The sequence below is a fragment of the Carassius gibelio genome, chromosome A14 (assembly GCF_023724105.1).
Source record: "Carassius gibelio isolate Cgi1373 ecotype wild population from Czech Republic chromosome A14, carGib1.2-hapl.c, whole genome shotgun sequence".
Taxonomy (NCBI): Eukaryota; Metazoa; Chordata; class Actinopteri; order Cypriniformes; family Cyprinidae; genus Carassius; species Carassius gibelio.
The window spans coordinates 2,153,644-2,181,144 of record NC_068384.1 but is presented as its reverse complement, the minus strand read 5'-3'; the positions used below and the strand labels follow the sequence as shown (position 1 = coordinate 2,181,144).

The window sequence follows — 27,501 nt, the reverse complement described above, 5'->3', positions numbered from 1 at the left end:
GCAGGTCAAATTGCCCACAGGTGGTAGTCATCCGAGAGTGTGGGGCAGACGGTGCTGCTACAAAAGGACAGAGGGAACACTGCTTGAGAGAGGCTCACTTCTCCCCTGCTACAGACCTGCATTGTGTTCCTCCCTTGATGGTGTAAGGTTCAAGTAGTTGTTACATGTTTTGAACTGAGTTGTATTCCTGTGCACAAGTGGTGTGTTGAAGCCACAAAGTGTAGCACATTTATTTTCTATTGTTATTTCTGTTAAGGTATTAAGAGGTATTGTAACTCACTTTATTTGATTTATCATTAGTATTGGAAGCCGTAGGGAGAGGGTGCCATTTTATTTTGTACTCCATGTTTATCCCTGTTTTTGGTTAGTGAGGGAGTTGAGGAAAGCTTTTGTTGTTGATTTTCTTTTCTTTTACTTGGATAGATTATTTAGTACTCCTCCTGCTAGTCAGCTGCTGTTTTGTTTGTTGTTTTGGCCAGGCCCTCTCCTGAAGACATTTGTTGCTTCCCTTAATAAATAAATTACTTATTTTCTTACTAAGTGGTGGTTTTATTTTCTGGAGCAGAGGACTGATGTGATTCCTCCACGTTTTTCTTTAATTCGTTCCTTTATAAATTTTAGTTACTCTGTTACTCCCACTCCCAACCCTAGACTGGGAAAGTGGATCGTAACACTGATCTCATTTATGCTTGATACCATGATAACCAGCAGAGGGCGCAGTGTAGAATATCAGTCGTGCTTTCACACTGAGCTCCTGACCCAGACTCTAGAGCACATTCAACTCTGGCCGACCATCAGAGCATCAGGTGTCACTTACTATTTTCATTCTTTTACAGTTAATTCATTTTAAATGCAGATTATACATGTTTGTCCAGAATGACAGGGATCGTAAGTATCTATATGGCACATTATTTCCTCATTAGGCACTACTTCTAAAGACAAAGCAGACACATTATGGCTGCTCTATGAATCTGAGGCCCAGGCCAAATTAAAAGATCCAAAGCTTGAATCTGTGCTCGAAGCGGTTTTGGAACTGGATTATGTTGAGACCAAGCTGTTAGAAATGATTACAAGTCAGATTCTAGAACCATAACCCCCATTTTAAAGAATTACATATTCTAATAATTCATGGATGGTGAAATTCTGACTGAATGATTGAATATAGACTACCATTCCAAAGTCTTTTTGTCCTCTATAAATACTACTTTACAATATTTTTTACTGAATTGTGATAAAATATATGCAGTCTTGGTAAGCATAAAACATAAAAAAAGCATTCTTATGCAATTAATTTATTACACTGATAGATAACAAAAGACACCAAAATGTTCCTCATCAGCTTATACATGTGTGCATGTCACAGTAACTGTTTACACAGCCGGATTCAGCTGACCCTGCAGAGCGGGGTGTCCGAGGTGCAGTCCTGCATGTTGGAGGAAGTGTAGGGCTACTATGAGGAAGCTCTGTCCATCATAGCAACCACAGTGAGTTGGTTACGGTGACTCAGCAGCCGTAACACACGACCTGCTGCAGCTCAGCCCCGCAATTATTCTTTGAAAGAATCTCCTGTTTCTGTCAATGGGCTTTTAGTTATGCCTCAGTTAGCAGATGCTCCATTCACCAGCTTCTTCCTGCCAATTTAGATGCTAATTTGAAAATATCGCCTGTGCCCTTTATCTTGAACTAGCATTGCAGAAAACTTGCATAAACGTCAGGAAGTTCGGTAAAACTGGCAAGATATTCACAGATTCGACTTTTCCGGATCAATAACTCGCGAGCAAAACGTTTTTGGTTCACGAATTATGCCTCTTTTTACTCGTAGTGATGTAGTAAACGAGCTACAAGCGAGTTTGCCTGAAAACAAGCTTTCCTCCGCTCTGTACAAAATACGTTGATCTCAATGCGCTGGCGTCTGAGAGACAAGTCCTAAGGGACCGTCTGCAAAGTGCGAAACGCGAAAAAGGTTACTAATAAAATACTCAATAACTTCACAGTAACACACTGTAGTGTCACCAAATTCAGTTCACACATCACTGCTCTCGTGCTGCTTATACTACAATGTTGGTTTTAAAAATAGTTGCTTTTGCACAATTTTTTTTATTTTTTTTATTATGAAAACATTAATAACGTTACTGTAACACACTGTACTTTCACCAAATTCAGTTCACACATCACTGCTCTCCTACTGGTTATACTACAACACTTATATTGAAAATAGTTGCTTTTGGACAATTTTTATGATTTTTTTGTTATGAAAAACAGTTAATAACTTTACTGTAACACACTGTACTTTCACCAAATTCAGTTCACACATCACTGCTCTCCTGCTGGTTATTCTACAACAATCATTTTGAAATTAAATGATGTTGCACATTTTGTATTATGAAAAATAGTTAATAACTTCACCGTTATAGAACATAATAGTTAATAACTTTAATTTAACACACTGTACTTTCACCAAATTCAGTTCAAACATCACTGCTCTCCTGCTGGTTATAGTACAACTTTAATTTTGAAAGTAATTGCTTTGGCACATTTGTTTTGAATTTTTATTATGAAAAATAGTTAATGAATTCACCATTATTGGACATAATAGTTAATAACTTTAATGTAACACACTGTACATTCATCAAAATCAGATCACACATCACTGCTCTCCTGCTGGTTTTACTACAACACTCATATTGAAAATAATTGCTTTGGCACATTTTTTATTATTTTTTATTATGAAAAATAGTTAATAACTGTACTGTTACAAACTGTACTTTCACCAAATTCAGTTCACACATCACTGCTCTCCTGCTGGTTTTACTACAACTTTCATTTTGAAAGTAATTGCTTTGGCAAATGTTTAGAATTTTTATTATGAAAAATAGTTAATGAATTCACCATTATTGGACATAATAGTTAATAACTTTAATGTAACACAATGTACATTCATCAAAATCAGATCACATATCACTGCTCTCCTGCTGGTTTTACTACAACACTCATATTGAAAATAATTGCTTTGGCACATTTTTTATTATTTTTTATTATGAAAAATAGTTAATAACTTTACTGTTACAAACTATACTTTCATCAAATTCAGTTCACACATCACTGCTCTCCTGCTGGTTATACTACAACTTTGATTTTGAAAGTAATTGTGTTGGCTCATTTGTTATGATTTTTTATTAAGAAAAATTGCTAATAACTTTACTGTAACACACGTTTTTTCAACCAAATTCAGTTCACACATCACTGCTCTCCTGCTGGTTTTACTACAACACTCATATTGAAAATAATAGCTTCGGCACATTTTTGTTTATTTTTATTAATAAAAATAGTTAATAAATTAATCATTATTGGACATAATATTTAATAACTTTACTGTAACACACTGTACTTTCACCAAATTCAGTTTACACATCACTGCTCTCCTGCTGGTTATACTACAACTTTCATTTTGAAAGTAATTGCTTTGGCAAATGTTTAGAATTTTTATTATGGAAAATAGTTAATGAATTCACCATTATTGGACATAATAGTTAATAACTTTAATGTAACACACTGTACATTCATCAAATTCAGTTCACACATCACTGCTCTCCTGCTGGTTTTACTACAACTTTGATTTTGAAAGTAATTGCGTTGGCTCATTTGTTATGATTTTTTTATTAAGAAAAATAGGTAATAAATCACAATTATTGAACATAATAGTTAATAACTTTAATATAACACACGGTACTTCCACCAAATGCAGTTCACAAATCACTGCTTTCCTGCTGGTTATACTACAACTTTCATTTTGAATGTAATTGCTTTTGCAAATTTTTTATGATTTTTTTATTATTAAAAATAGTTAAAAACTTCACCATTATTGAACATAATAGTTAATAACTTTACTGTAAAAGAGTGTACTTCCACCAAATTCAGTTCACACATCACTGCTCTACTGCTGGTTATACTACAACTTTGATTTTAAAAGTAATTGCTTTGTCTCATTTGTTATGATTTGTTTATTAATAAAAATTGCTAATAACTTTACTGTAACACACTGTTTTTCAACCAAATTCAGTTCACACATCACTGCTCTCCTGCTGGTTTTACTACAACACTCATATTGAAAATAATTGCTTCGGCACATTTTTTATTATTTTTTATTATGAAAAATAGTTAATAACTGTACTGTTACAAACTGTACTTTCACCAAATTCAGTTCACACATCACTGCTCTACTGCTGGTTATACTACAACTTTCATTTTAAAAGTAATTGTTTTGGCACATTTTTTATGATTTGTTTATTACGAAAAATAGTTAATAACATCTCCTTTATTGAACATAATAGTTAATAACTTTACTGTAACACACTGTACTTTCACCAAATTCAGTTCACACATCACTGCTCTCCTGCTGGTTATACTACAACTTTCCTTTTGAAAGTAATTGCTTTGGCACATTTTTTAGAATTTTTATTAAGAAAAATAGTTCATAACTTCACCATTATTGAACACAACAGTTAATAACTTTACTGTAACACACTGTACATTCATCAAATTCAGTTCACACATCACAGCTCTCCTGCTTGTTATTCTACAACACTCATTTTGAAATGAATTGATGTTGCACATTTTTTATTATGAAAAAAGTTAATAACTTCCCCGTTATAGAACATAATAGTTAATAAGTTTACTGTAACACACTGTACATTCATCAAATTCAGTTCACACATCACTGCTCTCCTGCTGGTTATACTACAACTTTCATTTTGTAAGTAATTGCTTTGGCACATTTTTTTTATTTTTATTAATAAAAATAGTTAATATATTCCTCATTATTGGACATAATATTTAATAAAATTACTGTAACACACTGTACATTCATCAAAATCAGATCACACATCACTGCTCTCCTGCTGGTTTTACTACAACACTCATATTGAAAATAATTGCTTTGGCACAGTCTTTATATATTTTTATTATGCAAAATAGGTAATAACTTTACTGTAACACACTGTATTTTAACGAAATTCAGTTCACACATAACGGCTCTCCTGCTGGTTATACTACAGCACTCATTTTGAAAATAATTGCTTTTACACGTTTTATGAATTTTAAATAAGAAAAAAACAGTTAATAAATTTACTGTAACACACTGTACATTCACCAAATTCTGTTCATACATCACTGCTCTCCTGCTGGTTATACTACAACACTCGTTTTGAAAGTAATTGCGTTGGCACATTTTTTATTATGAAAAATAATTAATAACGTCCCCTTTAGTGAACATAATAGTTAATAACTTTACTGTAACACACTGTACTTCCACCAAATTCTGTTCACTCATCACTGCTCTCCTGCTGGTTAAACTACAACACTCATATTGAAAATAATTGCTTTGGCACATTTGTTATGAATTTTTATCAAGAAAAATAGTTAATAACTTTACTTTAACACACTGAACTTTCATCAAAATCAGTTCACACATCACTGCTCTCCTTATGGTTTTACTACAATACTCATATTGAAAATTATTGCTTTGGCACATTTTTTATCATTTTTTATTATGAACAATATTTAATAACTTTACTGTAATGCACTGTACTTTCACCAAAATCAGTTCACACATCACTGCTGTCTTGCTGGTTATCCTACAACACTCATTTTGAAATTAATTGCTTTTGCATATTTTTTTGGATTTTTTTGTTATGAAAAATAGTTAATAACGTCACTGTTATTGAACATAATAGTTAATAACTTTACTGTAAGAGACTGTACTTTCATTAAAATCATTTCACACATCACTGCTCTCCTGCTGGTTTTACTACAACACTTATATTGAAAATATTTGTGCCGGCACATTTTTTATGATATTTCTTATGATATTTTTTCTTATTAAAATAAGTTACTGTAAACTTAATGACATTGTGAGAGTATCTAGTATGTTAGGTGGGTAACAACATCATTTGTGTGAAGTATTCTTATTTTCATTATGTGCTATTAAATTCTACAGTTAACTAAAAAGTAAACTGCATTAGGTATCGGAGTTGAGATACATGTTTGTATTGTGCAGAAACAAAGTCCATAAATTAAGTAATTTTATTACATCGTGAAGTTATGTAGTTACAAAGTTATTACCTATTTTCCATAATAAACAATCATAAAAAAGAAATATGCAAAAGCAATTATTTTCAAAATAAATGTTGAAGTATAACCAGCAGGAGAGCAGTGATGTGTGAACTGAATTTGGTGGAAGTACAGTGTGTTACAGTAAAGTTATTACTATAATTTCCAATAACTGTGAAGTAATTAACAATTTTTCATGATAAAAAAATGGTAAATTATGTGCCAAAGGAATTACTTGCAAAATGAAAGTTGTAGTAAAACCAGCAGGAAAGCAGTGATGTGTGAACTGAATTTGGTGAAAGTGCAGTCTGTTACAGTAAAGTTATTAACTGTTTTTCATAATAAAAAAAATCATAAAAAATGTGCAATTTTTTTTTTATTTCAATATGAGGGTTGTAGTATAACCAGCAGGTGAGCACTGATGTGTGAACAGAATTTGGTGAAAGAACGTTATTAACTGTTATTATAAAGTTATTAACTGTTTTACTTATTTAAAATTTATAAAAAATGTGTAAAAGGTATTATTTTCAAAATGAATGCAGTAGTATAACCAGCAGGAGAGCAGTTATGTGTTAACTGAATTTGGTGACAGTACAGTGTGTTACAGTAAAGTTATTAAATATTTTTCTTAATAAAAAATCATAAAAAATGTGCCAAAGCAATTACATTCAAAATTAAAGTTGTAGTATAACCAGCAGGAGAGCAGTGATGTGTGAACTGAATTTGGTGAAAGTAAAGTGTGTGAAAGTAAAGTTATGAACTATTATGTTCAATAAAGGTGATGTTATTAACTATTTTTCATAATAAAAATTCAAAAAAATATGCCAAAGCAATTACCTTAAAAATTAGGGTTGTAAAATAACCAGCAGGAGATCAGTGATGTTTGAACTGAATTTGCTGAATGTACAGTGCGTTACATTAAAGTTATTAACTATTATGTTCAATAAAGGTGATGTTATTAACTATATTTCGTAATAAACAAATCATAAAAAATTTGCCAAAACAATTACTTTTAAAATGAAAGTTGTAGTATAACCAGCAGTAGAGCAGTGATGTGTGAACTGAATTTGGTGAAAGTAAAGTGTGTGAAAGTAAAGTTATGAACTATTATGTTCAATAAAGGTGATGTTATTAACTATTTTTCATAATAAAAATTCAAAAAAATATGCCAAAGCAATTACCTTAAAAATGAGGGTTGTAAAATAACCAGCAGGAGATCAGTGATGTTTGAACTGAATTTGCTGAATGTACAGTGCGTTACATTAAAGTTATTAACTATTATGTTCAATAAAGGTGATGTTAGTAACTATTTTTCATAATAAAATATCATAATAAATGTGCCAAAACAATTACTTTTAAAATGAAAGTCGTAGTATAACCAGCAGGAGAGCAGTGATGTGTGAACTGAGTTTGGTTGAAAAACAGTGTGTTACAGTAAAGTTAATAGCAATTTTTCTTAATAAAAAATCATAACAAATGTGCCAAAGCAATTACATTCAAAATGAAAGTTGTAGTATAACCAGCTGGAGAGCAGTGATGTGTGAACTGAATTTGGTGAAAGTACAGTGCATTACAGTAAAGTTATTAACTATTATGTCCAATAATGGTGAATTTAACTATTTTTTATAATAAAAAATCATAACAAATGTGCCAAAGCAATTACATTCAAAATGAAAGTTGTAGTATAACCAGCAAGAGAGCAGTGATGTGTGAACTGAATTTGGTGGAAGTACAGTGTGTTACAGTAAAGTTATTAACTATTGTTTAAAATAAAACATCATAAAAATTGTGCCAAAGCAATTACTTTTAAAATGAAAGTTGTAGTACAACCAGCAGTAGAGCAGTGATGTGTGAACTGAATTTGGTGGAAGTACAGTGTGTTACAGTAAAGTTATTAACTATTGTTCAAAATAAAACATAAAAATTGTGCCAAAGCAATTACTTTTAAAATGAAAGTTGTAGTATAACCAGCAGTAGAGCAGTGATGTGTGAACTGAATTTGGTGGAAGTACAGTCTTTTACAGTAAAGTTATTAACTATTATGTTCAATAATGGTGATGTTATTAACTATTTTTAATAATAAAAAATCATAAAATATTTGCAAAAGCAATTTCTTACAAAATGAAAGTTGTAGTATAACCAGCAGGAGAGCAGTGATGTGTGAACTGAATTTGGTTGAAAGTACAGTGTGTTACAGTAAAATTATTAACTAATTTGTTCAATAACGGTGACGTTATTAACTATTTTTCATAATAAAAATCATAAAGAATGTGCAAAAGCAATTAATTTCAAAATGAAAGTTGTAGTATAACCAGCAAGAGAGCAGTGATGTGTGAACTGAATTTGGTTAAAGTACAGTATGTTACACTAAAGTTATTAGAAATTTTTCTTAATAAAAAATCATAACAAATGAGCCAAAGCAATTACATTCAAAATGAAAGTTGTAGTATAACCAGCAGGAAAGCAGTGATTTGTGAACTGAATTTTGTGGAAGTACAGTGTGTTACATTACAGTTATTAACTATTATGTTCAATAATGGTGATGTTGTTAACTATTTTTTCATAATAAAAATTCAAATAAATGTGCCAAAGCAATTACTTTCAAAATGAAAGTTGTAGTATAACCAGCAGGAGAGCAGTGATGTTTGAACTGAATTTGGTGGAAGTACAGTGTGTTACAGTAAAGTTATTAACTATTATGTCCAATAATGGTGGATTCATTAACTATTTTTCATAATAAAAATTCAAAAAAATGTGCCAAAGCAATTACTTTCAAAATGAAAGTTGTAGTATAACCAGCAGGAGAGCAGTGATGTTTGAACTGAATTTGGTGAAAGTGTAGTGTGTTACAGTAAATTTATTAACTATCTTTCAAAATAAAAAATCATTAAAAATGTGCCAAAGCAATTACTTTCAAAATTAAAGTTGTAGTATAACCAGCAGGAGAGCAGTGATGTGTGAACTGAATTTGGTGAAAGTAAAGTGTGTGAAAGTAAAGTTATGAACTATTATGTTCAATAAAGGTGATGTTATTAACTATTTTTCATAATAAAAATTCTAAAAAATGTGCCAAAGCAATTACCTTAAAAATTAGGGTTGTAGAATAACCAGCAGGAGACCAGTGATGTTTGAACTGAATTTGCTGAATGTACAGTGTGTTACATTAAAGTTATTAACTATTATGTTCAATAAAGGAGATGTTATTAACTATTTTTCGTAATAAACAAATCATAAAAAATGTGCCAAAACAATTACTTTTAAAATGAAAGTTGTAGTATAACCAGCAGTAGAGCAGTGATGTGTGAACTGAATTTGGTGAAAGTACAGTTTGTAACAGTACAGTTATTAACTATTTTTCATAATAAAAAATAATAAAAAATGTGCCGAAGCAATTATTTTCAATATGAGTGTTGTAGTAAAACCAGCAGGAGAGCAGTGATGTGTGAACTGAATTTGGTTGAAAAACAGTGTGTTACAGTAAAGTTATTAGCAATTTTTCTTAATAAACAAATCATAACAAATGAGAAAAGCAATTACTTTTAAAATCAAAGTTGTAGTATAACCAGCAGTAGAGCAGTGATGTGTGAACTGAATTTGGTGGAAGTACACTCTTTTACAGTAAAGTTATTAACTATTATGTTCAATAATGGTGAAGTTTTTAACTATTTTTAATAATAAAAAAATCATAAAAAATTTGCAAAAGCAATTACATTCAAAATGAAAGTTGTAGTATAACCAGCAGGAAAGCAGTGATTTGTGAACTGCATTTGGTGGAAGTACCGTGTGTTATATTAAAGTTATTAACTATTATGTTCAATAATTGTGATTTATTACCTATTTTTCTTAATAAAAAAATCATAACAAATGAGCCAACGCAATTACTTTCAAAATCAAAGTTGTAGTATATCCAGCAGGAGAGCAGTGATGTGTGAACTGAATTTGATGAATGTACAGTGTGTTACATTAAAGTTATTAACTATTATGTCCAATAATGGTGAATTCATTAACTATTTTCCATAATAAAAATTCTAAACATTTGCCAAAGCAATTACTTTCAAAATGAAAGTTGTTGTATAACCAGCAGGAGAGCAGTGATGTGTGAACTGAATTTGGTGAAAGTACAGTTTGTAACAGTACAGTTATTAACTATTTTTCATAATAAAAAATAATAAAAAATGTGCCGAAGCTATTATTTTCAATATGAGTGTTGTAGTAAAACCAGCAGGAGAGCAGTGATGTGTGAACTGAATTTGGTTGAAAAAACGTGTGTTACAGTAAAGTTATTAGCAATTTTTCTTAATAAAAAATCATAACAAATGAGCCAACGCAATTACTTTCAAAATCAAAGTTGTAGTATAACCAGCAGGAGAGCAGTGATGTGTGAACTGAATTTGATGAAAGTACAGTTTGTAACAGTAAAGTTATTAACTATTTTTCATAATAAAAAATAATAAAAAATGTGCCAAAGCAATTATTTTCAATATGAGTGTTGTAGTAAAACCAGCAGGAGAGCAGTGATATGTGATCTGATTTTGATGAATGTACATTGTGTTACATTAAAGTTATTAACTATTATGTTCAATAATGGTGAATTCATTAACTATTTTTCATAATAAAAATTCTAAAAAAATGTGCCAAAGCAATTACTTTCAAAATGAAAGTTGTAGTAAAACCAGCAGGAGAGCAGTGATGTGTGAACTGAATTTGGTGAAAGTACAGTGTGTTACAGTAAAGTTATTAACTGTTATGTTCAATAATGGTGAAGTTATTAACTATTTTTCAAAATATAAAATGTGCAACATCATTTAATTTCAAAATGATTGTTGTAGAATAACCAGCTGGAGAGCAGTGATGTGTGAACTGAATTTGGTGAAAGTACAGTGTGTTACAGTAAAGTTATTAACTGTTTTTCATAACAAAAAAATCATAAAAATTGTGCAAAAGCAACTATTTTCAATATAAGTGTTGTAGTATAACCAGTAGGAGAGCAGTGATGTGTGAACTGAATTTGGTGAAAGTAAAGTGTGTTACAGTAACGTTATTAACGTTTTCATAATAAAAAAAATCATAAAAATTGTGCAAAAGCAATTATTTTTAAAACCAACATTGTAGTATAAGCAGCAGGAGAGCAGTGATGTGTGAACTGAATTTGATGAATGTACAGTGTGTTACAGTAAAGTTATTAGCTATTATGTCCAATAATAGTGAATTCATTAACTATTTTTCATAATAAAAATTCTAAAAAAATGTGCCAAAGCAATTTCTTTCAAAATGAAAGTTGTAGTATAACCAGCAGGAGAGCAGTGATGTGTGAACTGAATTTGGTGAAAGTACAGTGTGTTACAGTAAAGTTATTAACTATTATGTCCAATAATGGTGAATTCATTAACTATTTTTCATAATAAAAATTCTAAACATTTGCCAAAGCAATTACTTTCAAAATGAAAGTTGTAGTAAAACCAGCAGGAGAGCAGTGATGTGTGAACTGAATTTGGTGAAAGTACAGTTTGTAACAGTACAGTTATTAACTATTTTTCATAATAAAAAATAATAAAAAATGTGCCAAAGCAATTATTTTCAATATGAGTGTTGTAGTAAAACCAGCAGGAGAGCAGTGATATGTGATCTGATTTTGATGAATGTACATTGTGTTACATTAAAGTTATTAACTATTATGTTCAATAATGGTGAATTCATTAACTATTTTTCATAATAAAAATTCTAAAAAAATGTGCCAAAGCAATTACTTTCAAAATGAAAGTTGTAGTAAAACCAGCAGGAGAGCAGTGATGTGTGAACTGAATTTGGTGAAAGTACAGTGTGTTACAGTAAAGTTATTAACTGTTATGTTCAATAATGGTGAAGTTATTAACTATTTTTCAAAATATAAAATGTGCAACATCATTTAATTTCAAAATGATTGTTGTAGAATAACCAGCAGGAGAGCAGTGATGTGTGAACTGAATTTGGTGAAAGTACAGTGTGTTACAGTAAAGTTATTAACTGTTTTTCATAACAAAAAAATCATAAAAATTGTGCAAAAGCAACTATTTTCAATATAAGTGTTGTAGTATAACCAGTAGGAGAGCAGTGATGTGTGAACTGAATTTGGTGAAAGTAAAGTGTGTTACAGTAACGTTATTAACGTTTTCATAATAAAAAAAAATCATAAAAATTGTGCAAAAGCAATTATTTTTAAAACCAACATTGTAGTATAAGCAGCAGGAGAGCAGTGATGTGTGAACTGAATTTGATGAATGTACAGTGTGTTACAGTAAAGTTATTAGCTATTATGTCCAATAATAGTGAATTCATTAACTATTTTTCATAATAAAAATTCTAAAAAAATGTGCCAAAGCAATTTCTTTCAAAATGAAAGTTGTAGTATAACCAGCAGGAGAGCAGTGATGTGTGAACTGAATTTGGTGAAAGTACAGTGTGTTACATTAAAGTTATTAACTATTATGTCCAATAATGGTGAATTCATTAACTATTTTTCATAATAAAAATTCTAAACATTTGCCAAAGCAATTACTTTCAAAATGAAAGTTGTAGTAAAACCAGCAGGAGAGCAGTGATGTGTGAACTGAATTTGGTGAAAGTACAGTTTGTTACAGTACAGTTATTAACTATTTTTCATAATAAAAAATAATAAAAAATGTGCCAAAGCAATTATTTTCAATATGAGTGTTGTAGTAAAACCAGCAGGAGAGCAGTGATATGTGATCTGATTTTGATGAATGTACATTGTGTTACATTAAAGTTATTAACTATTATGTTCAATAATGGTGAATTCATTAACTATTTTTCATAATAAAAATTCTAAAAAATGTGCCAAAGCAATTACTTTCAAAATGAAAGTTGTAGTAAAACCAGCAGGAGAGCAGTGATGTGTGAACTGAATTTGGTGAAAGTACAGTGTGTTACAGTAAAGTTATTAACTGTTATGTTCAATAATGGTGAAGTTATTAACTATTTTTCAAAATATAAAATGTGCAACATCATTTAATTTCAAAATGATTGTTGTAGAATAACCAGCAGGAGAGCAGTGATGTGTGAACTGAATTTGGTGAAAGTACAGTGTGTTACAGTAAAGTTATTAACTGTTTTTCATAACAAAAAAATCATAAAAATTGTGCAAAAGCAACTATTTTCAATATAAGTGTTGTAGTATAACCAGTAGGAGAGCAGTAATGTGTGAACTGAATATGGTGAAAGTAAAGTGTGTTACAGTAACGTTATTAACGTTTTCATAATAAAAAAAATCATAAAAATTTTGCAAAAGCAATTATTTTTAAAACCAACATTGTAGTATAAGCAGCAGGAGAGCAGTGATGTGTGAACTGAATTTGATTAATGTACAGTGTGTTACAGTAAAGTTATTAGCTATTATGTCCAATAAAAGTGAATTCATTAACTATTTTTCATAATAAAAATTCTAAAAAAATGTGCCAAAGCAATTTCTTTCAAAATGAAAGTTGTAGTATAACCAGCAGGAGAGCAGTGATGTGTGAACTGAATTTGGTGAAAGTACAGTGTGTTACAGTAAAGTTATTAAATATTATGTCCAATAATGATTAATTTATTAACTATTTTTATTAATAAAAATAAAAAATAAAATGTGCCAAAGCAATTACTTACAAAATGAAAGTTGTACTATAACCAGCAGAAGAGCAGAGATGTGTGAACTGAATTTGATGAATGTACAGTGTGTTACAGTAAACTTATTAACTATTATGTTCTATAACGGTGAAGTTATTAACTTTTTCATAATAAAAAATGTGCAACATCAATTAATTTCAAAATGAGTGTTGTAGAATAACAAGCAGGAGAGCAGTGATGTGTGAACTGAATTTGATGAATGTACAGTCTGTTACATTAAAGTTATAAGCTATTATGTCAAATAATGGTGAATTCATTAACTATTTTTCATAATAAAAATTCTAAAAATTGTGTCAAAGCAATTACTTTCAAAATCAAAGTTGTAGTATAACCAGCAGAAGAGCAGTGATGTATGAACTGAATTTGGTGAAAGTACAGTGTGTTACAGTAAAGTTATTAACTGTTATGTTCAATAATGGTGAAGTTATTAACTATTTTTCAAAACAAAAAAATATAAAAACTGTGCCAAAGCAATTACTTTCAAAAGGAAAGTTGTAGTATAACCAGCAGGAGAGCAGTGATGTGTGAACTGAATTTGGTGAAAGTACAGTGTGTTACAGTAAAGTTATTAGCAATTTTTAATAATAAAAAAATCATAAAAAAATTTGCAAAAGCAATTACATTCAAAATGAAAGTTGTAGTATAACCAGCAGGAAAGCAGTGATTTGTGAACTGCATTTGGTGGAAGTACCGTGTGTTATATTAAAGATATTAACTATTATGTTCAATAATTGTGATTTATTACCTATTTTTCTTAATAAAAAATCATAACAAATGAGCCAACGCAATTACTTTGAAAATCAAAGTTGTAGTAAAACCAGCAGGAGAGCAGTGATGTGTGAACTGAATTTGATGAATGTACAGTGTGTTACATTAAAGTTATTAACTATTATGTCCAATAATGGTGAATTCATTAACTATTTTTCATAATAAAAATTCTAAACATTTGCCAAAGCAATTACTTTCAAAATGAAAGTTGTAGTAAAACCAGCAGGAGAGCAGTGATGTGTGAACTGAATTTGGTGAAAGTACAGTTTGTAACAGTACAGTTATTAACTATTTTTCATAATAAAAAATGTGCCAAAGCAATTATTTTCAATATGAGTGTTGTAGTAAAACCAGCAGGAGAGCAGTGATGTGTGATCTGATTTTGATGAATGTACAGTGTGTTACATTAAAGTTATTAACTATTATGTCCAATAATGGTGAATTCATTAACTATTTTTCATAATAAAAATTCAAAACAAATGTGCCAAAGCAATTACTTTCAAAATTAAAGTTGTACTATAACCAGCAGGAGAGCAGTGATGTTTGAACTGAATTTGGTGAAAGTACAGTGTGTTAAATTAAAGTTATTAACTATTATGTTCTATAACGGTGAAGTTATTAACTATTTTTCATAATACAAAATGTGCAACATCATTTAATTTCAAAATGATTGTTGTAGAATAACCAGCAGGAGAGCAGTGATGTGTGAACTGAATTTGGTGAAAGTACAGTGTGTTACAGTAAAGTTATTAACTGTTTTTCATAACAAAAAAATCATAAAAATTGTCCAAAAGCAACTATTTTCAATATAAGTGTTGTAGTATAACCAGTAGGAGAGCAGTGATGTGTGAACTGAATTTGGTGAAAGTACAGTGTGTTACAGTAACGTTATTAATGTTTTCATAATAAAAAAAATAAAAAAATTGTGCAAAAGCAACTATTTTTAAAACCAACATTGTAGTATAAGCAGCACGAGAGCAGTGATGTGTGAACTGAATTTGGTGACACTACAGTGTGTTACTGTGAAGTTATTGAGTATTTTATTAGTAACCTTTTTCGCGTTTCGCACTTTGCAGACGGTCCCTTAGGACTTGTCTCTCAGACGCCAGCGCATTGAGATCAACGTATTTTGTACAGAGCGGAGGAAAGCTTGTTTTCAGGCAAACTCGCTTGTAGCTCGTTTACTACATCACTACGAGTAAAAAGAGGCATAATTCGTGAACCAAAAACGTTTTGCTCGCGAGTTATTGATCCGGAAAAGTCGAATCTGTGAATATCTTGCCAGTTTTACCGAACTACGTCAGGATGTTATTCTGAATCTGTGACCTTCATGAAACCATCGATATAAAATTGCATTATATAAATTTGCAGCTATCATTACAGATTTTAAGCTCGAATATCTGATCCATTCCTCCACGATATCACACGGATGTCTTGTTTTCTCACACAGCCAGAGGACTTCACAGAACTGGAGATCAGAGCGTGGAATGCAGGAATTCTGCTCTACAGTCTGGCCCAGTATCCCGAGGCTGAGAGGTGGTTTGGGCTGGGAATGAGCTTCCTGAAGCACCTGGGCTCCCTGCAGGACAGCTATCAGACTCAGGTAACGCTGCAGGAGGCGGATGAGCTGCCCTACAGCTGTTTGAGTGCTCGAGCTAAGGAGGCAGATTTCATTTTCATATTCTCCTTGCTTCAAGTCGGGTGAGCAGGCTGCTTTTTTCGTCACCTCAGTAGGAGGCTTAATTAGAGCAGCAGGATGGTTACAGCTATGTGGGTAGTAGGTAGTTAAAGCAACATACAGTAGGGAGGTTTAGTTCAGCTAGTGGTTTAAATGTGTCATTTGGCAAGCATTAATTCAGCATCCCGAGTTCCAAGAATTCACAAAATGATTTTCATTAAAAACATTTTGTTCATGTTGTTTGGTAAAAGAAAACGTGTCAAGGTGTGAATAAAATACATGAAACGTGTCTCCCCAGATGGCGGGTCTGTACAGTGAGGTGTTGGACAGGCTGGATAAAGCAAAGAAGAATCTCATTACTGAAGAGCGAATGATGGCGTCTTCAGTCGCAGATGGAAATCTCAGGTCTAATGGCACGTGTTTAATATGAAGTGTGAATTTCCTTGCATGTTTGTGAGAAGCTAAGAGATGTACAGTGCATCTGAGGGGTTGTTCGGAGAGTTATGGAAGGTTAAGAAAAATAGAATGTCTTGTATTCATTTAATCTGAAATATTTTTTGGCAGTATTATTTTATTACCTGTCATCCGGTTATCTGTTTGAGCTTTTCTTGGGTGACTAGTTCAAAACATCTGCATTGCGATACAAAACAAATAAAAATGCATGCATTGAAATCGTAACAGAGTCACATAGTTTATTTCCAAACAAACTCTTGCCCAGTCCAAAGAAAAAAAAAACAAAAAAAAAAAAAGTAATAATGATAATAATCAGTAAGACTGTGTTCTCTCCTGACCAGGATATAAAAGAGCAGTTTTCCTTGTGTCCTGATGGGTTGTACCACCTGTAATCATAGGGAGGACACTACTGTACAATCAAAGGGTTCATATTTGCAAGCACTTACTGCACAAGTGTGCTATCACATCAAAAACTCAATCACTCAAGACAAATCTCTTCCCCATTTCACACTCATGCCCTCTGGAGCAGAGACCCTCATTAGTACACCAGAACTGCTCTGATTCAATCCACTTCATTAGAAATATATAGTACAATGATTCTAAATTCTTTGGGCTTCACCAACACGGCTGACTGGCATCAACAGTGCGAACAGTCAGCTGCTTTCCACTCTTCACCTCAAGAGGACCAGATCTATGCTAAAATGAGTCATTTATGCTCCTGATTTACTTTAATTTCACTCCATGGGTTGCTGTCTGCACGTCTTATATATATATTTGTATTTTTACATTAGTTTTTCATCTATACACTCAGACAAGTTCCACAAGATATCACAAATAGACAGGCCGTATTGTATGGAAGCTGGTTCCCGACTTACTAAAAAAATTGTTCTGATAGGCAGCTGTAGATATATTTTTTTTTCTATAGAGAAATACCAATGTTACGGCACATTTGTATGGAAATTAATCTCTGAATAAATTCAAAAAGTTTACTTACCTGACATTTGTGATATATAAAACATGTTTGTCCCAGTTGTGTCACACATGCATGAAGCACAAGTGAGGGGGATATTTACACTTTACAGCTATCATACCCATTAAAACAGTCTGTAAGCAGTTTATAAATGGCTCTGTTCCCTTCGATTATTCCCTGAACTCTGGTTTTGACACGGGGTATGACAGCTGATTTCGCAGGGACACACGGCAGGTGAGCGCACCCGTTTAGAAAATGCCTGGGCCCCGGAACTTCCCCTTGCTTTCTGCGGGATCCAGACTTCTCAATACAGAAACAAAGAATCTTTGAAGGAAGAGATCGAAGGAAGTACTGTTCTTCTGTTGTGATCCTTTTCTCTCCGGCTGAACCCAGGGACGACCACAGACATAGTGCTTACAAAGTATTTCAAATAATAATAAAAAAGGACTAAATATTTAAAAATACATAAATATAATGTATCGGCATGTCTGGGTGTTCAGTTAGAGGAGAGAAAATCATCCCTTTGAATTCATACTCAAGGCCCTTTAGTTGCTTTAAAAAAAAAAATGTATCCATCAGATTCCTGAGCTCGCCAAGCTCACCCCGGCACAAGGCTCATCAACACAGTGGAGTAAACATCAGCCCGGAAATAAAGGAGCAGAAGGAAAAAAATCTTTTAAAAGCTGTCATTACAAAGAACAGATTTAATCAAACCATCGTCGAGTTCTGGGGAAAACGGTCAATTTCAGGCTCCACTAACGCTTTAATATCAAGAAGGACATCCAATACAATTATTGTCTTGATTCTACCCGTTTTAAGGCTGCGCTCCTGGGCAGCTAACAGGACAGTACCGTGTTACCGTTCAGTCTGAAGAGAATATAGTCCTGGAAGGCAGAGGAAGTGCAAGTGGGCTGTCTGCTTTTCAACAACTCCAATGGCGGCCGAAATTGGATTTTGCTCAAGACAACACAAAAAAAAAAAAAGGTTTGCAAAAAAAGGATTTCACAGAGGTAAGACACTGAAGTCTATTGCACAAGTTAGGCCTCCGATAGGATGACAGGAAACTCATAATAAAGCACAAAAAGAGTTTCCCTCTAAGCACTGATAGGTTGAATATTGTGTCGTTCCCCCTCCCACCATGACTAAGCGTTTATTCATCGTAAGGCAGTTTGGTGGTCTGCAGAGAGCCCAGTTACACCTCTTTACCCCCATCTTTAATACAGAGCAGCTAAAACTACAAGAAAGAAAGAACAAAAACCCAAAGACTAGAAATGAAATCGAACAGCCCTCCGAGTTGACAATTCTAGTGAAGTGTAAAATATGTACCGTATAATTTCGTATTATGTAGTAAAATCTCTCCGTAGGATTTTTATTTTCCATGTGATTTCAGTAATATAAATGTAGAGACTCAAACCTCTGAACGTGTCGCCATACAAACGGCCAGGCAGCCGATCAAATAAAGTGAGCTGGTTTATGAGTACTGAAGATCACCATCAGTTTTGAAGTTCATCCGTTAGAACAGTGAGAGCAGTGATGGTACCATCAGCAGGCTTGAACTGTATCTAGTCCTCCAAGAAAACCTTGCACAGCATCCTCAAATGTCTTTTTCCATGAAATCGAATGAACTCATACAAGGTTCCCGCTCGTGCCACCATCTCCAACTCCCCGGCTCCCCGCTCTCGCTTCGTTAAGACGTTCTCATCTTCAAGTCCATCCGAAATGCAAAAAGGAATTTGTTCAGGTTTCCCTTTTTTGTTTTACATGACAAAACATTTCTTGAGGAATGGCATTTCCAATCTTGAATGGAATTGCTGAGAAACTCATGCAGGGGTGCGCACAGTCACAGTAATGGTGATAAGACTTCATTAGATTGAGGGTAACATAATGACACTAAAACTTGATCTGAAACATAACAGTGAAAGGGAAGGAAAGGTGTCAGGTGGGAGTGGGGGTCAGGTGGGGGGCTTCGTGGAGGCGGCGAGTTCAGAGCTTCTCTGTGGATGGGATCCAGATGTAAGGGCCTGACTGCTCTTCAATGATCAGCTTGATTTTATTATAGATCTCATCTAGTGAGTCACCCTGGACTATGGCTGTAGAAAGACAAAGAGAGCAACAATCAGACTACTGTAACAGAGGTGCTGGACTAAAAGATTTCACATGAAATCACATGATGGTGCGGTGTGAGGGTTACCTGTGAAAAACTCTCCAAACTCTTGTTCAAGCTTCACTGCCTTATCAAAGACTTTATTAGCTTGCTCATATGTCTGCCTCTTATTCAATTCCCTGATAAACAAAAATGCAGTAAAACATTATTTTTGTGAAATATCATTACAATTTAAAATAACTTTTCTATTTTAAGATATTTTGAAATGCAATTTGTTCCAAAGCTGATGGCAAAGCTGATTTTTTTTTAGAAGCCATTACTCTTCAGTGTCACATGCTCCTTCAGAAAACTAATAAGCTGATTTGGTGCTCAAGAAACATTTCTTATTATAAATACTGAAAACAGTTGTGCTGCTTAATATTTTTGTGGAAACTGGGATTTATTTTAGAATTTGAAATATATAACTACTAAACTTAACACATCTCTGATGAATAAACTATTTAAAAAAATAAAATAAAAAAAATAAATAATAATAATAATAAAAGCACCAGATTTTTAAATGGTAGTGTATACACTAGTGTGTTAAACTTACATTAGGGCCTCCACAGATTTTGGTTTGATGAAAATGGCGATTGGATAGAGCTGTGCTTGCTGAAGTCGCTTTATGGCGTTCCCAGACACATCCAGGATACAGTGTTTCCCCTACAAGAGGATTAAAGAAACCCTTTCATCCCGTGTCACACTTTCACTGCACAGTAATTGCGACAGGGAAAATATTTAGTCCTCTGGCATGTTTACACTAGGGAGTCACTGACCCTTTCAGCCACTGCCCGGACAGACAGGATGCTGGTCCCATACAGATTCTCATTGAACTGGCCGGCCTCAATAAATTTGTTGTCCTGAATGTCCTTCTCCATTTGCTCCCTTGAACCCACAAAATGGTAGTCCTGCCCATCCATCTCATTCTCTCGCCGAGGACGAGTTGTATCTAAGGAAACGTATAAGCCTTGCTTTACTTTTACAAGTACTGCCAAAACATTTGATGATAAAGATGTTCTGCATGTAGCCAGCATTACTTTTCTTATTACACTCACGTGGAACGCAGGATCCAAACTTGTGAGGGAACTCTGAGATCAAGTCATCGTTTACTCTGTCCTTCATTGGACCCAGGATAATCACAGGCCTTGTGTAATGGACTGAAAAGAAAGCCAAATCAATATTGGTCAAAAACTTCAAACCTTGAGAATGACTTCTTGGCTTTCACATTAACGGATGATGTCAATATTTGCATATCAGCTATTGTTTATTCAACACCTTGACCCACCCTTAATGAAAGAAAGCTTAAACTATGGCACATACACTTCACGTTAAGAAGTAAAGCCATCATAAAAGAGGCTATTTACATTTACAGTAATGGCCAAAAGTTTATAGATTACATAGAGTACATAAATTGTGACCCTGGACACATGCTAACAAGACACAATGATTGGAAGCGCTTCTTCCCTCGTTTTATAGCAATCAGTCTGCTCTTACAATCTAATTAGTATGATAGTGATTTTACCCATCAGTGACTAGTATACGCTCACACTTTCAGATGTGCTGCTATGAGAAGTCAATTAATGTTAGCTGGTCATTTTATATCGGGAACAAAAGTTCATTTTTGAACAATTAAGCTTTTAGCAATTATTTAAAGTGGATCTGATCACTCTACACAATAATCTAGAAACAATGTGAATGAACACCACAACAGCTTAAGCAGCAAACTTTACAAAACACAAAATTGATGTCACTGCCAAAACTTTTGGCCACGACTGTAGTAATCCCTAAGGTAAAAAACAGCCTGTTTAATTGAAAAGGTAAGCTCAAACTGCTACAGCAAACACAAACACACCCAACTTGTGTCCTGTATACTCGAACAGAGAAATGTAAACTGTAGCTTGACCACACAAAAACTAGATCATAACTGAGCATGTACAACTAATCCAAAAAACATAACCATTGGAATATGTTGTTTTGGCAGTGAAAACTAGGATGAAGGGTCAGAGTGAGACTGGGATGTATAACTAAAAATTACTATCATTTCAAGCATTATAAGTGCATTTTAAGTAAAACAACAACAACAACTGTAGAATGTTGTTTGTGTGTATGAATACTTACTTTCTTGTCGAATTACTGGCTCATATGATAGTATTGTGTCTTCCTGACCCTCTGCATGATGAGAAAAGATAAAATTATCCACATGAAACATCAAGGTTTAAATTTACCACCATTTAATACAAAAACAATACACTTGAATTACTACTGGAATGAACATGTAAATTACATGACCATAGCTATGGACCAGTTTTGTTTCATTTATTTTTGAAAGCACCTAAAGGTTAATAGCATGACACAAATGGAATATTGCAGACCTTTGCAGACTACACTGGGACAGATGTAATGCAGTAAGCATAAGGTAATGGATGCTTAAAGCCACTTACTGGAGCTGCTTTCGCTGTCACTGGTGTTGGAAGTCAAGCATTCTGTGGACATAAGAAGAGGGAAGTATAGAAATGTCACAATTCACGTTTTTGCCCATGTGTAAGATTAAAAGCATATCCAGCACAGCTTGGAATGAAACTACACACCCTCCCGTACCATCATGCCAAGAATAGAAATGACTGAGTGAAGAGAGGAAAACAAACAGAGAGGACTTTTGATCACTTAAATGGCTGCCGTTTCCTTAGAAGGGATATGGTAGGATGAGGCAGCAATAGGAAATTAAGTATTTCCTTTTCCTATGACCCTAGTGATCTTAGATTCCATGCGGAGCATTTCCTATGACCTTGCCAGTGTTCAGTTAATCAAATAGTGATACTGCTCCTCATGCCAAAGTAAGCAAGCCAGTGTTTGGTTCCTTACAGGAATCAAATAACAAACATCCCTTAGATAGTGACAACATGATAGTGCTGGGATATACTTAAAACATTAAACACGCGAACAATCCGGCCCAGTATGAGCTGGCTGTAAAGACACTATAGATTCACTCACCCTTCACTCTATCATATGGCAATCAGATCTTTGATTTAAGAATATTTATGTGTGAATGATTTGAGTGTTTAAAGTCAATATGAAATCAAAAACTGAGCTTGCCTGTATTTACCACATCTTTAAGTCTATTGTACCTATTGTGTTCTGTCGTCTAACTGATATTTCTAAAAGCAAGTAAAAGGCGTTTTAGGATCACACTTCTTCAGGTCATCGTTGTGTGAAATTTTTACTGTGAAATCTTTACTGTTTTTTTTTTTTTTTTTTTATAAAGTAAACATAAGAATAGCAGTTTTATTGTTAGTAATTATTCTAGGGATGTTCATTTTAACCGGTTAACCGACTGTTAAGAACTTTGACCAATTAATACAATCAATTATACGGTTTATTTTTTTATTTATTTTCAGTAATTTATCAAAATATTTAAAAAGGTTTGAGGTCTAATCATGGGTCTAATGCAGACTCATAATCTGTATAAACATTATAATAAACACTGTAAACATAGCTAGGCTATTTTAGTTCCCCTTACTCCACAACAAATCATTCGATTAACAGTATTTAGAAAAGAACAAGAATTAAAAATACAAGAAGATATAGCAATATAAACGACAAGCCAAAATGTATTAATTTAAGCTAAAATGAAACAGAAACCAATGTTGGGTCTCTCATTCAACAAAATCAAATGTTTCCGTATTTGCTATTTGAATGCCAAATTATTATTTATTATGTAGCCTACTACGCTCACCTTCAAATATCCACGTAAATCAAAGTGTTTTGCATAATATCAAGGCGGTAGTGATAACACTTACCGGCACAGATTTTACTTAAATATTATTGCATATTGCATATATACTACATATAGTGTTCCTGCGGCTCAGTGGTAGTGCATTACGTTAGCAGCGCTAAAGGTTGTGTGTTCTATCCAAAAGGAACACAAATGTTAATAAAAACATTATGTATAGCCTTAATGGACCATAAGTCGCTTTGGATAAAAGCATCTGCTAAATGCATAAATGTAAATATTTAAACTGAGCAGTGTGTTTTTATTCCATATTTTAGAATGACTGTATTTTATTATTATAATGAACAGGCTGCTTTGTCAAGGTAGTAATTTTTAACTGTGTGTGCGTATGCAGCGCCAGCACAATCACTTCAGTGTAAAAGGTTTGCCTTTATTTGAGTACATTCACAATAAAAACAAATATTTGTGATTTTGTAATATAAGTAAAAATATATTTCTCGTATAGAGCTATGTTTTTGTATAGACCTATGTTTAACAAGCGTCAGTTGTCGGTTAGAAAAAGTAATCGAAATGAACACCCCTAAATTATTGAAAATTAACATTTACCAGACAGAAGCAACTTAAATTTATTTGATTACCCATACATATTTTTTTTTAAACATGTTGAAAAGGGAGTATTATATATGACACCTCAGGTGTTTGAGGAACATTTATTTGTATATTTCTCAAACATTGTATTGTATTGCATTAGAAGTTTTACAACACAATACTTAAGAGCTTTGATCATAAATAGCAAATAACCTAATAACATATATGGTTATCATATGTGCCAAATTGCATATTTTCCTCAGAGTTTAAGCTCCATATTCTCATTATATCATACTATATGAACCATTAAGGCCTGATGTATCAAATACTATATTTAACAAAAAAAAAAAAAAAATATTTCCCTTTTTTTGGTATGTTACATTCACTTTTCACCTTCTAATCAACACTTGAATCACATAATCAAGTCCTACATTTTTAGTTGCTAAACATCTAGTTTTACTCAAATGAGTTGCGAACAGCAAATAACGTAGAGAGGAAATTCAGTGAGAAAGAGAAGGAGGAAAAGAAAGAAAGAATAAAATGTGTGTGGTGTGTGGCACAGCCGGTTCAGTTAGCTCAGGGAACAGCTGCTTGACAAGAGGAACCACACACTTACTCAAACTCTTTGATCCATAAAAGTCATCGCTTAACCCTGGGAAGTCCTGAGCGTCCCGACAGGTGAAAGCAAGAACAAAGAGAGAGAGCAGAAAGGAAGAAGAAAGAGGTTAGTGAAAGGCTGGGAGAAGAGAGGTGTTGCACTCTCGAGGGATGAAGGAATACTAACATCAGCTTGCTGTGCGATGAAAGATCTGGGTTGTCCATTTGTAATTTAAGTACAGGGGCTTCCCATGCATATTCATCTGAAACAGAATTATGTGTGCAAATCCTGAAGGGAACAGCTCTAACCAGATCTGACAATGATGGATGTTTGAGCACAGCATTTGAGTGTTAGTGCAGCCTCACACCTGGGAAAAGTGCTAAGTTCCCCTTCAGAGCAAGACAAAGGCCAGAGAGGCACTGATTGGCTGTTTCCTCACAGAACGGTCAAGAGCCAATCAGAAGCCATCTCCAGGGTGAGTGACAGTGACAGGATGAAGCATGAAAGACAGAGTCACAGCCCTGGTCACAAGCTCATACTCACGTTCAGTCTCCACCAAATCCTGTACTATATTCTCCTTGCTCTTGTAAAACAGGAACTTGCGTGATAGGTTGAAGCTTTTTTTGCGCTTCGCTTTGACTGGCTGCGTGGAGATGAGTCGATGGTGGGGGAATGGGGATGAGGAATGAAACAAACATAAAAAACAGAATGGGTTTCAATGTAACCCACAGCACGCATGCAAAAATATAACAAAAAAATGACATGGTTGAACAAACATGGGGGATAATGAATGTAAACCATTTATACGCTAAATTTAGAATTTTTATGGTTGTTTTAATAAAGTTTTAACTGTGAATGTAATGGCAAATATATAAAGGTGAAGTGCAAATGTATTTTTGTGAAAATTCTTTTTAGGCATCTGGTCAGATGTTCGGAGTCAACTACACCACCATTCAAAAGTTTGGCCTCAGAAAGATTTTTCATGATATTATTTTCATGAAATAATTTTAATATACTGATTTTGTGCTCATTAATAACATTTCTTATTATCAATGTTGCAATCAGTTGTGGAAATGGTGATCCTTTTTTTTTGGATTCTTTAAATAGAAAGTTTAAAAACAGTACTTATTTAAGACAGAAATCTATATAAAATATATACAATTATTAATTTCTTTACTGTCACTTTTGATCATTTAAATGGGTCCTTGTTGAATAAAAAGTATTCATTTCTAACAATTCATTTTAAATGGTAGTGTACAATCTGTAGACAGATTTTCGGACACTGTGAACATTGAAAACATTGCTGTTTGTTTGAGCATTCCGACCTGTCCATTACACACTTAAAAGTTTAGTTCACCCAAAAATAAAATCTGGCCATCATTTACTCACCTTTATGTTGTTCATTCTGCCAAACATCTCCTTTTGTGTTTCATGAAAGAAAGAAAATCACACATGTTTGGAATAACTTGAAGATTAACAAATGACAATTGTCATTTTCGGGTGAACTAACCATTTAAAGTTCAATAAAGTGTTCCTCAATCCTGGTTCTGAAGGGCCCCCAAAAGCCAATTCAGCACTTTACTAATGAGCAGAGGAGTTGAATCAGGTGTTTGGTGAGGGAAAGATCAGAAATGTTACGTATTGGGGGGCCTTCAGGAGAAGAATTGATGACCATTGATCTAACCATCATAGCTGATTATGATGGCACAGAGCATGTTTGTAATTTTACTCTTTTGTTTGTATGTCGCTGTGAGAAATGGATGCTCAGTAACAGGAGCCTCCAGGATACTGTGAGAAATCACCAATTCCCACACTCAGGGGAAGTGGGGCAGCTCCCATAAGTCTTTCACAGGAGGAGGACACCTCACTCACCCTGTTGGACTCATTTATGCCCGTCCTTGCATGGAATTTGACTGTTTTTAACCGTGCACGCTCTTTCTTTTCCACCCTGTAGATCAAAAAATAAAATATTATTGGCAGTGAACACCCCATTACTACATAGGAAATGTTGTAATTCTATCTGGGCTGGTTGGCAGTACTATACCTTTTCTTGCTTGGTATGACCCCGATTTGTTCACTCTCCCCATGGGGGGTAACCAGCCGTGCCTGCCACCACTCATCATCAGAGGCATTGATGACATGAAGAATGTCCCCATAGGAGAAACTCAGGCCCTGGCTAGGAAGGCAACTGTCTCTGGTCCTGTCGTAGTCAAAAAGAGCCCTGGGAAAACCAAACGAAACAACACATACATCAACAGTGCACTAGAAGAGTGGGTGTTCAGGTTTCACTGTAAAACATCTGTTGTGTCTGATTAAACGATGGGTGTGGGGATACACATACAGAGACAAAAGTACATCATTGGACATCTGCACCTTTTTGTTTAAATTTGTTTTGCAGATGCTTTCTCACTAAAAGCAACTTACAATACAATTCCTACTAAAGGCACAGCAACCAATTTAGAAATATTTAAAGGGGTCCTATTTGCTCTTTTCACTTTGATGTTGTTGTTTGAGCATAAAAAACATCAGAAAAGTTACAAATCTCAAAGCCCACTTCAAAAGGAGATATTCGATTTAACAGAAATCACTTTTCAAAAACTACAAAATATGACTCGTTTGGACTAAACGCATATTTTCTGGGATTTGTGACATCAAATACCAACGAACGGGACAAGACCTGGTTGAGCTGCACTAGAGAAGGCAACCAATGTAAAGGGGCATGATATTTCCCGACCAGGAACAGAGTGGAGCCAGTCACAACACACATTGGCCCAACTAACCAATCACAGCACATTTTGTACTT

At 33.5% G+C, this 27,501-nt stretch overlaps 2 protein-coding genes across 14 annotated transcripts in view; one reads left to right on the top strand and one right to left on the bottom strand.

Moving 5' to 3' along the window:
* Positions 1-679: 679 nt before the first annotated feature.
* Positions 680-16,894, top strand: LOC128027222 (testis-expressed protein 11-like). Of its 2 annotated transcripts, XR_008186655.1 has the most exons (3): positions 680-1,484; positions 15,989-16,141; positions 16,515-16,894. XR_008186655.1 is itself a non-coding variant. In XM_052614602.1 (2 exons), the coding sequence occupies exons 1-2, from the start codon at positions 15,968-15,970 to the stop codon at positions 16,644-16,646; spliced, it is 306 nt and encodes a 101-aa protein (XP_052470562.1). In that variant the 5' UTR covers positions 15,483-15,967; the 3' UTR covers positions 16,647-16,894. The 2 variants fall into 2 exon arrangements, 1 of the variants encoding a protein (XP_052470562.1); XM_052614602.1 differs by lacking the exon at positions 680-1,484 and having other exon boundaries at positions 15,483-16,141.
* A 1,404-nt stretch (positions 16,895-18,298) lies between these two features.
* LOC128027221 (disks large homolog 3) overlaps positions 18,299-27,501 on the bottom strand; it is an 87,220-nt gene continuing 78,017 nt past the window's right edge. For 5 of the 12 annotated variants that reach the window (XM_052614590.1, XM_052614601.1, XM_052614589.1 and 2 more), the window contains 11 exons: positions 26,743-26,919; positions 26,571-26,646; positions 26,088-26,117; positions 25,242-25,341; positions 22,224-22,265; positions 21,901-21,951; positions 20,838-20,939; positions 20,559-20,731; positions 20,336-20,445; positions 19,831-19,922; positions 18,299-19,729 (listed from right to left, as the gene is read on the bottom strand). In XM_052614590.1, coding sequence (XP_052470550.1) covers positions 19,623-19,729; positions 19,831-19,922; positions 20,336-20,445; positions 20,559-20,731; positions 20,838-20,939; positions 21,901-21,951; positions 22,224-22,265; positions 25,242-25,341; positions 26,088-26,117; positions 26,571-26,646; positions 26,743-26,919 — 1,060 coding nt within the window. In that variant the 3' untranslated portion in view covers positions 18,299-19,622. Of the gene's footprint in view, positions 19,730-19,830; positions 19,923-20,335; positions 20,446-20,558; positions 20,732-20,837; positions 20,940-21,900; positions 21,952-22,223; positions 22,266-24,716; positions 24,763-25,241; positions 25,342-26,087; positions 26,118-26,570; positions 26,647-26,742; positions 26,920-27,501 lie in introns of all 12 variants that reach the window. The other 7 variants (XM_052614593.1, XM_052614592.1, XM_052614594.1 and 4 more) reach the window with 3 other exon arrangements.

Coding starts and splice junctions, on each gene's coding strand:
- LOC128027222 (XM_052614602.1), top strand. CDS start 15,968: ATGTCTTGTTTTCTCACACAGCCAGAGGACTTCACAGAACTGGAGATC. Junction 16,142..16,514: donor AGGACAGCTATCAGACTCAG/GTAACGCTGCAG, acceptor GTGTCTCCCCAG/ATGGCGGGTCTGTACAGTGA.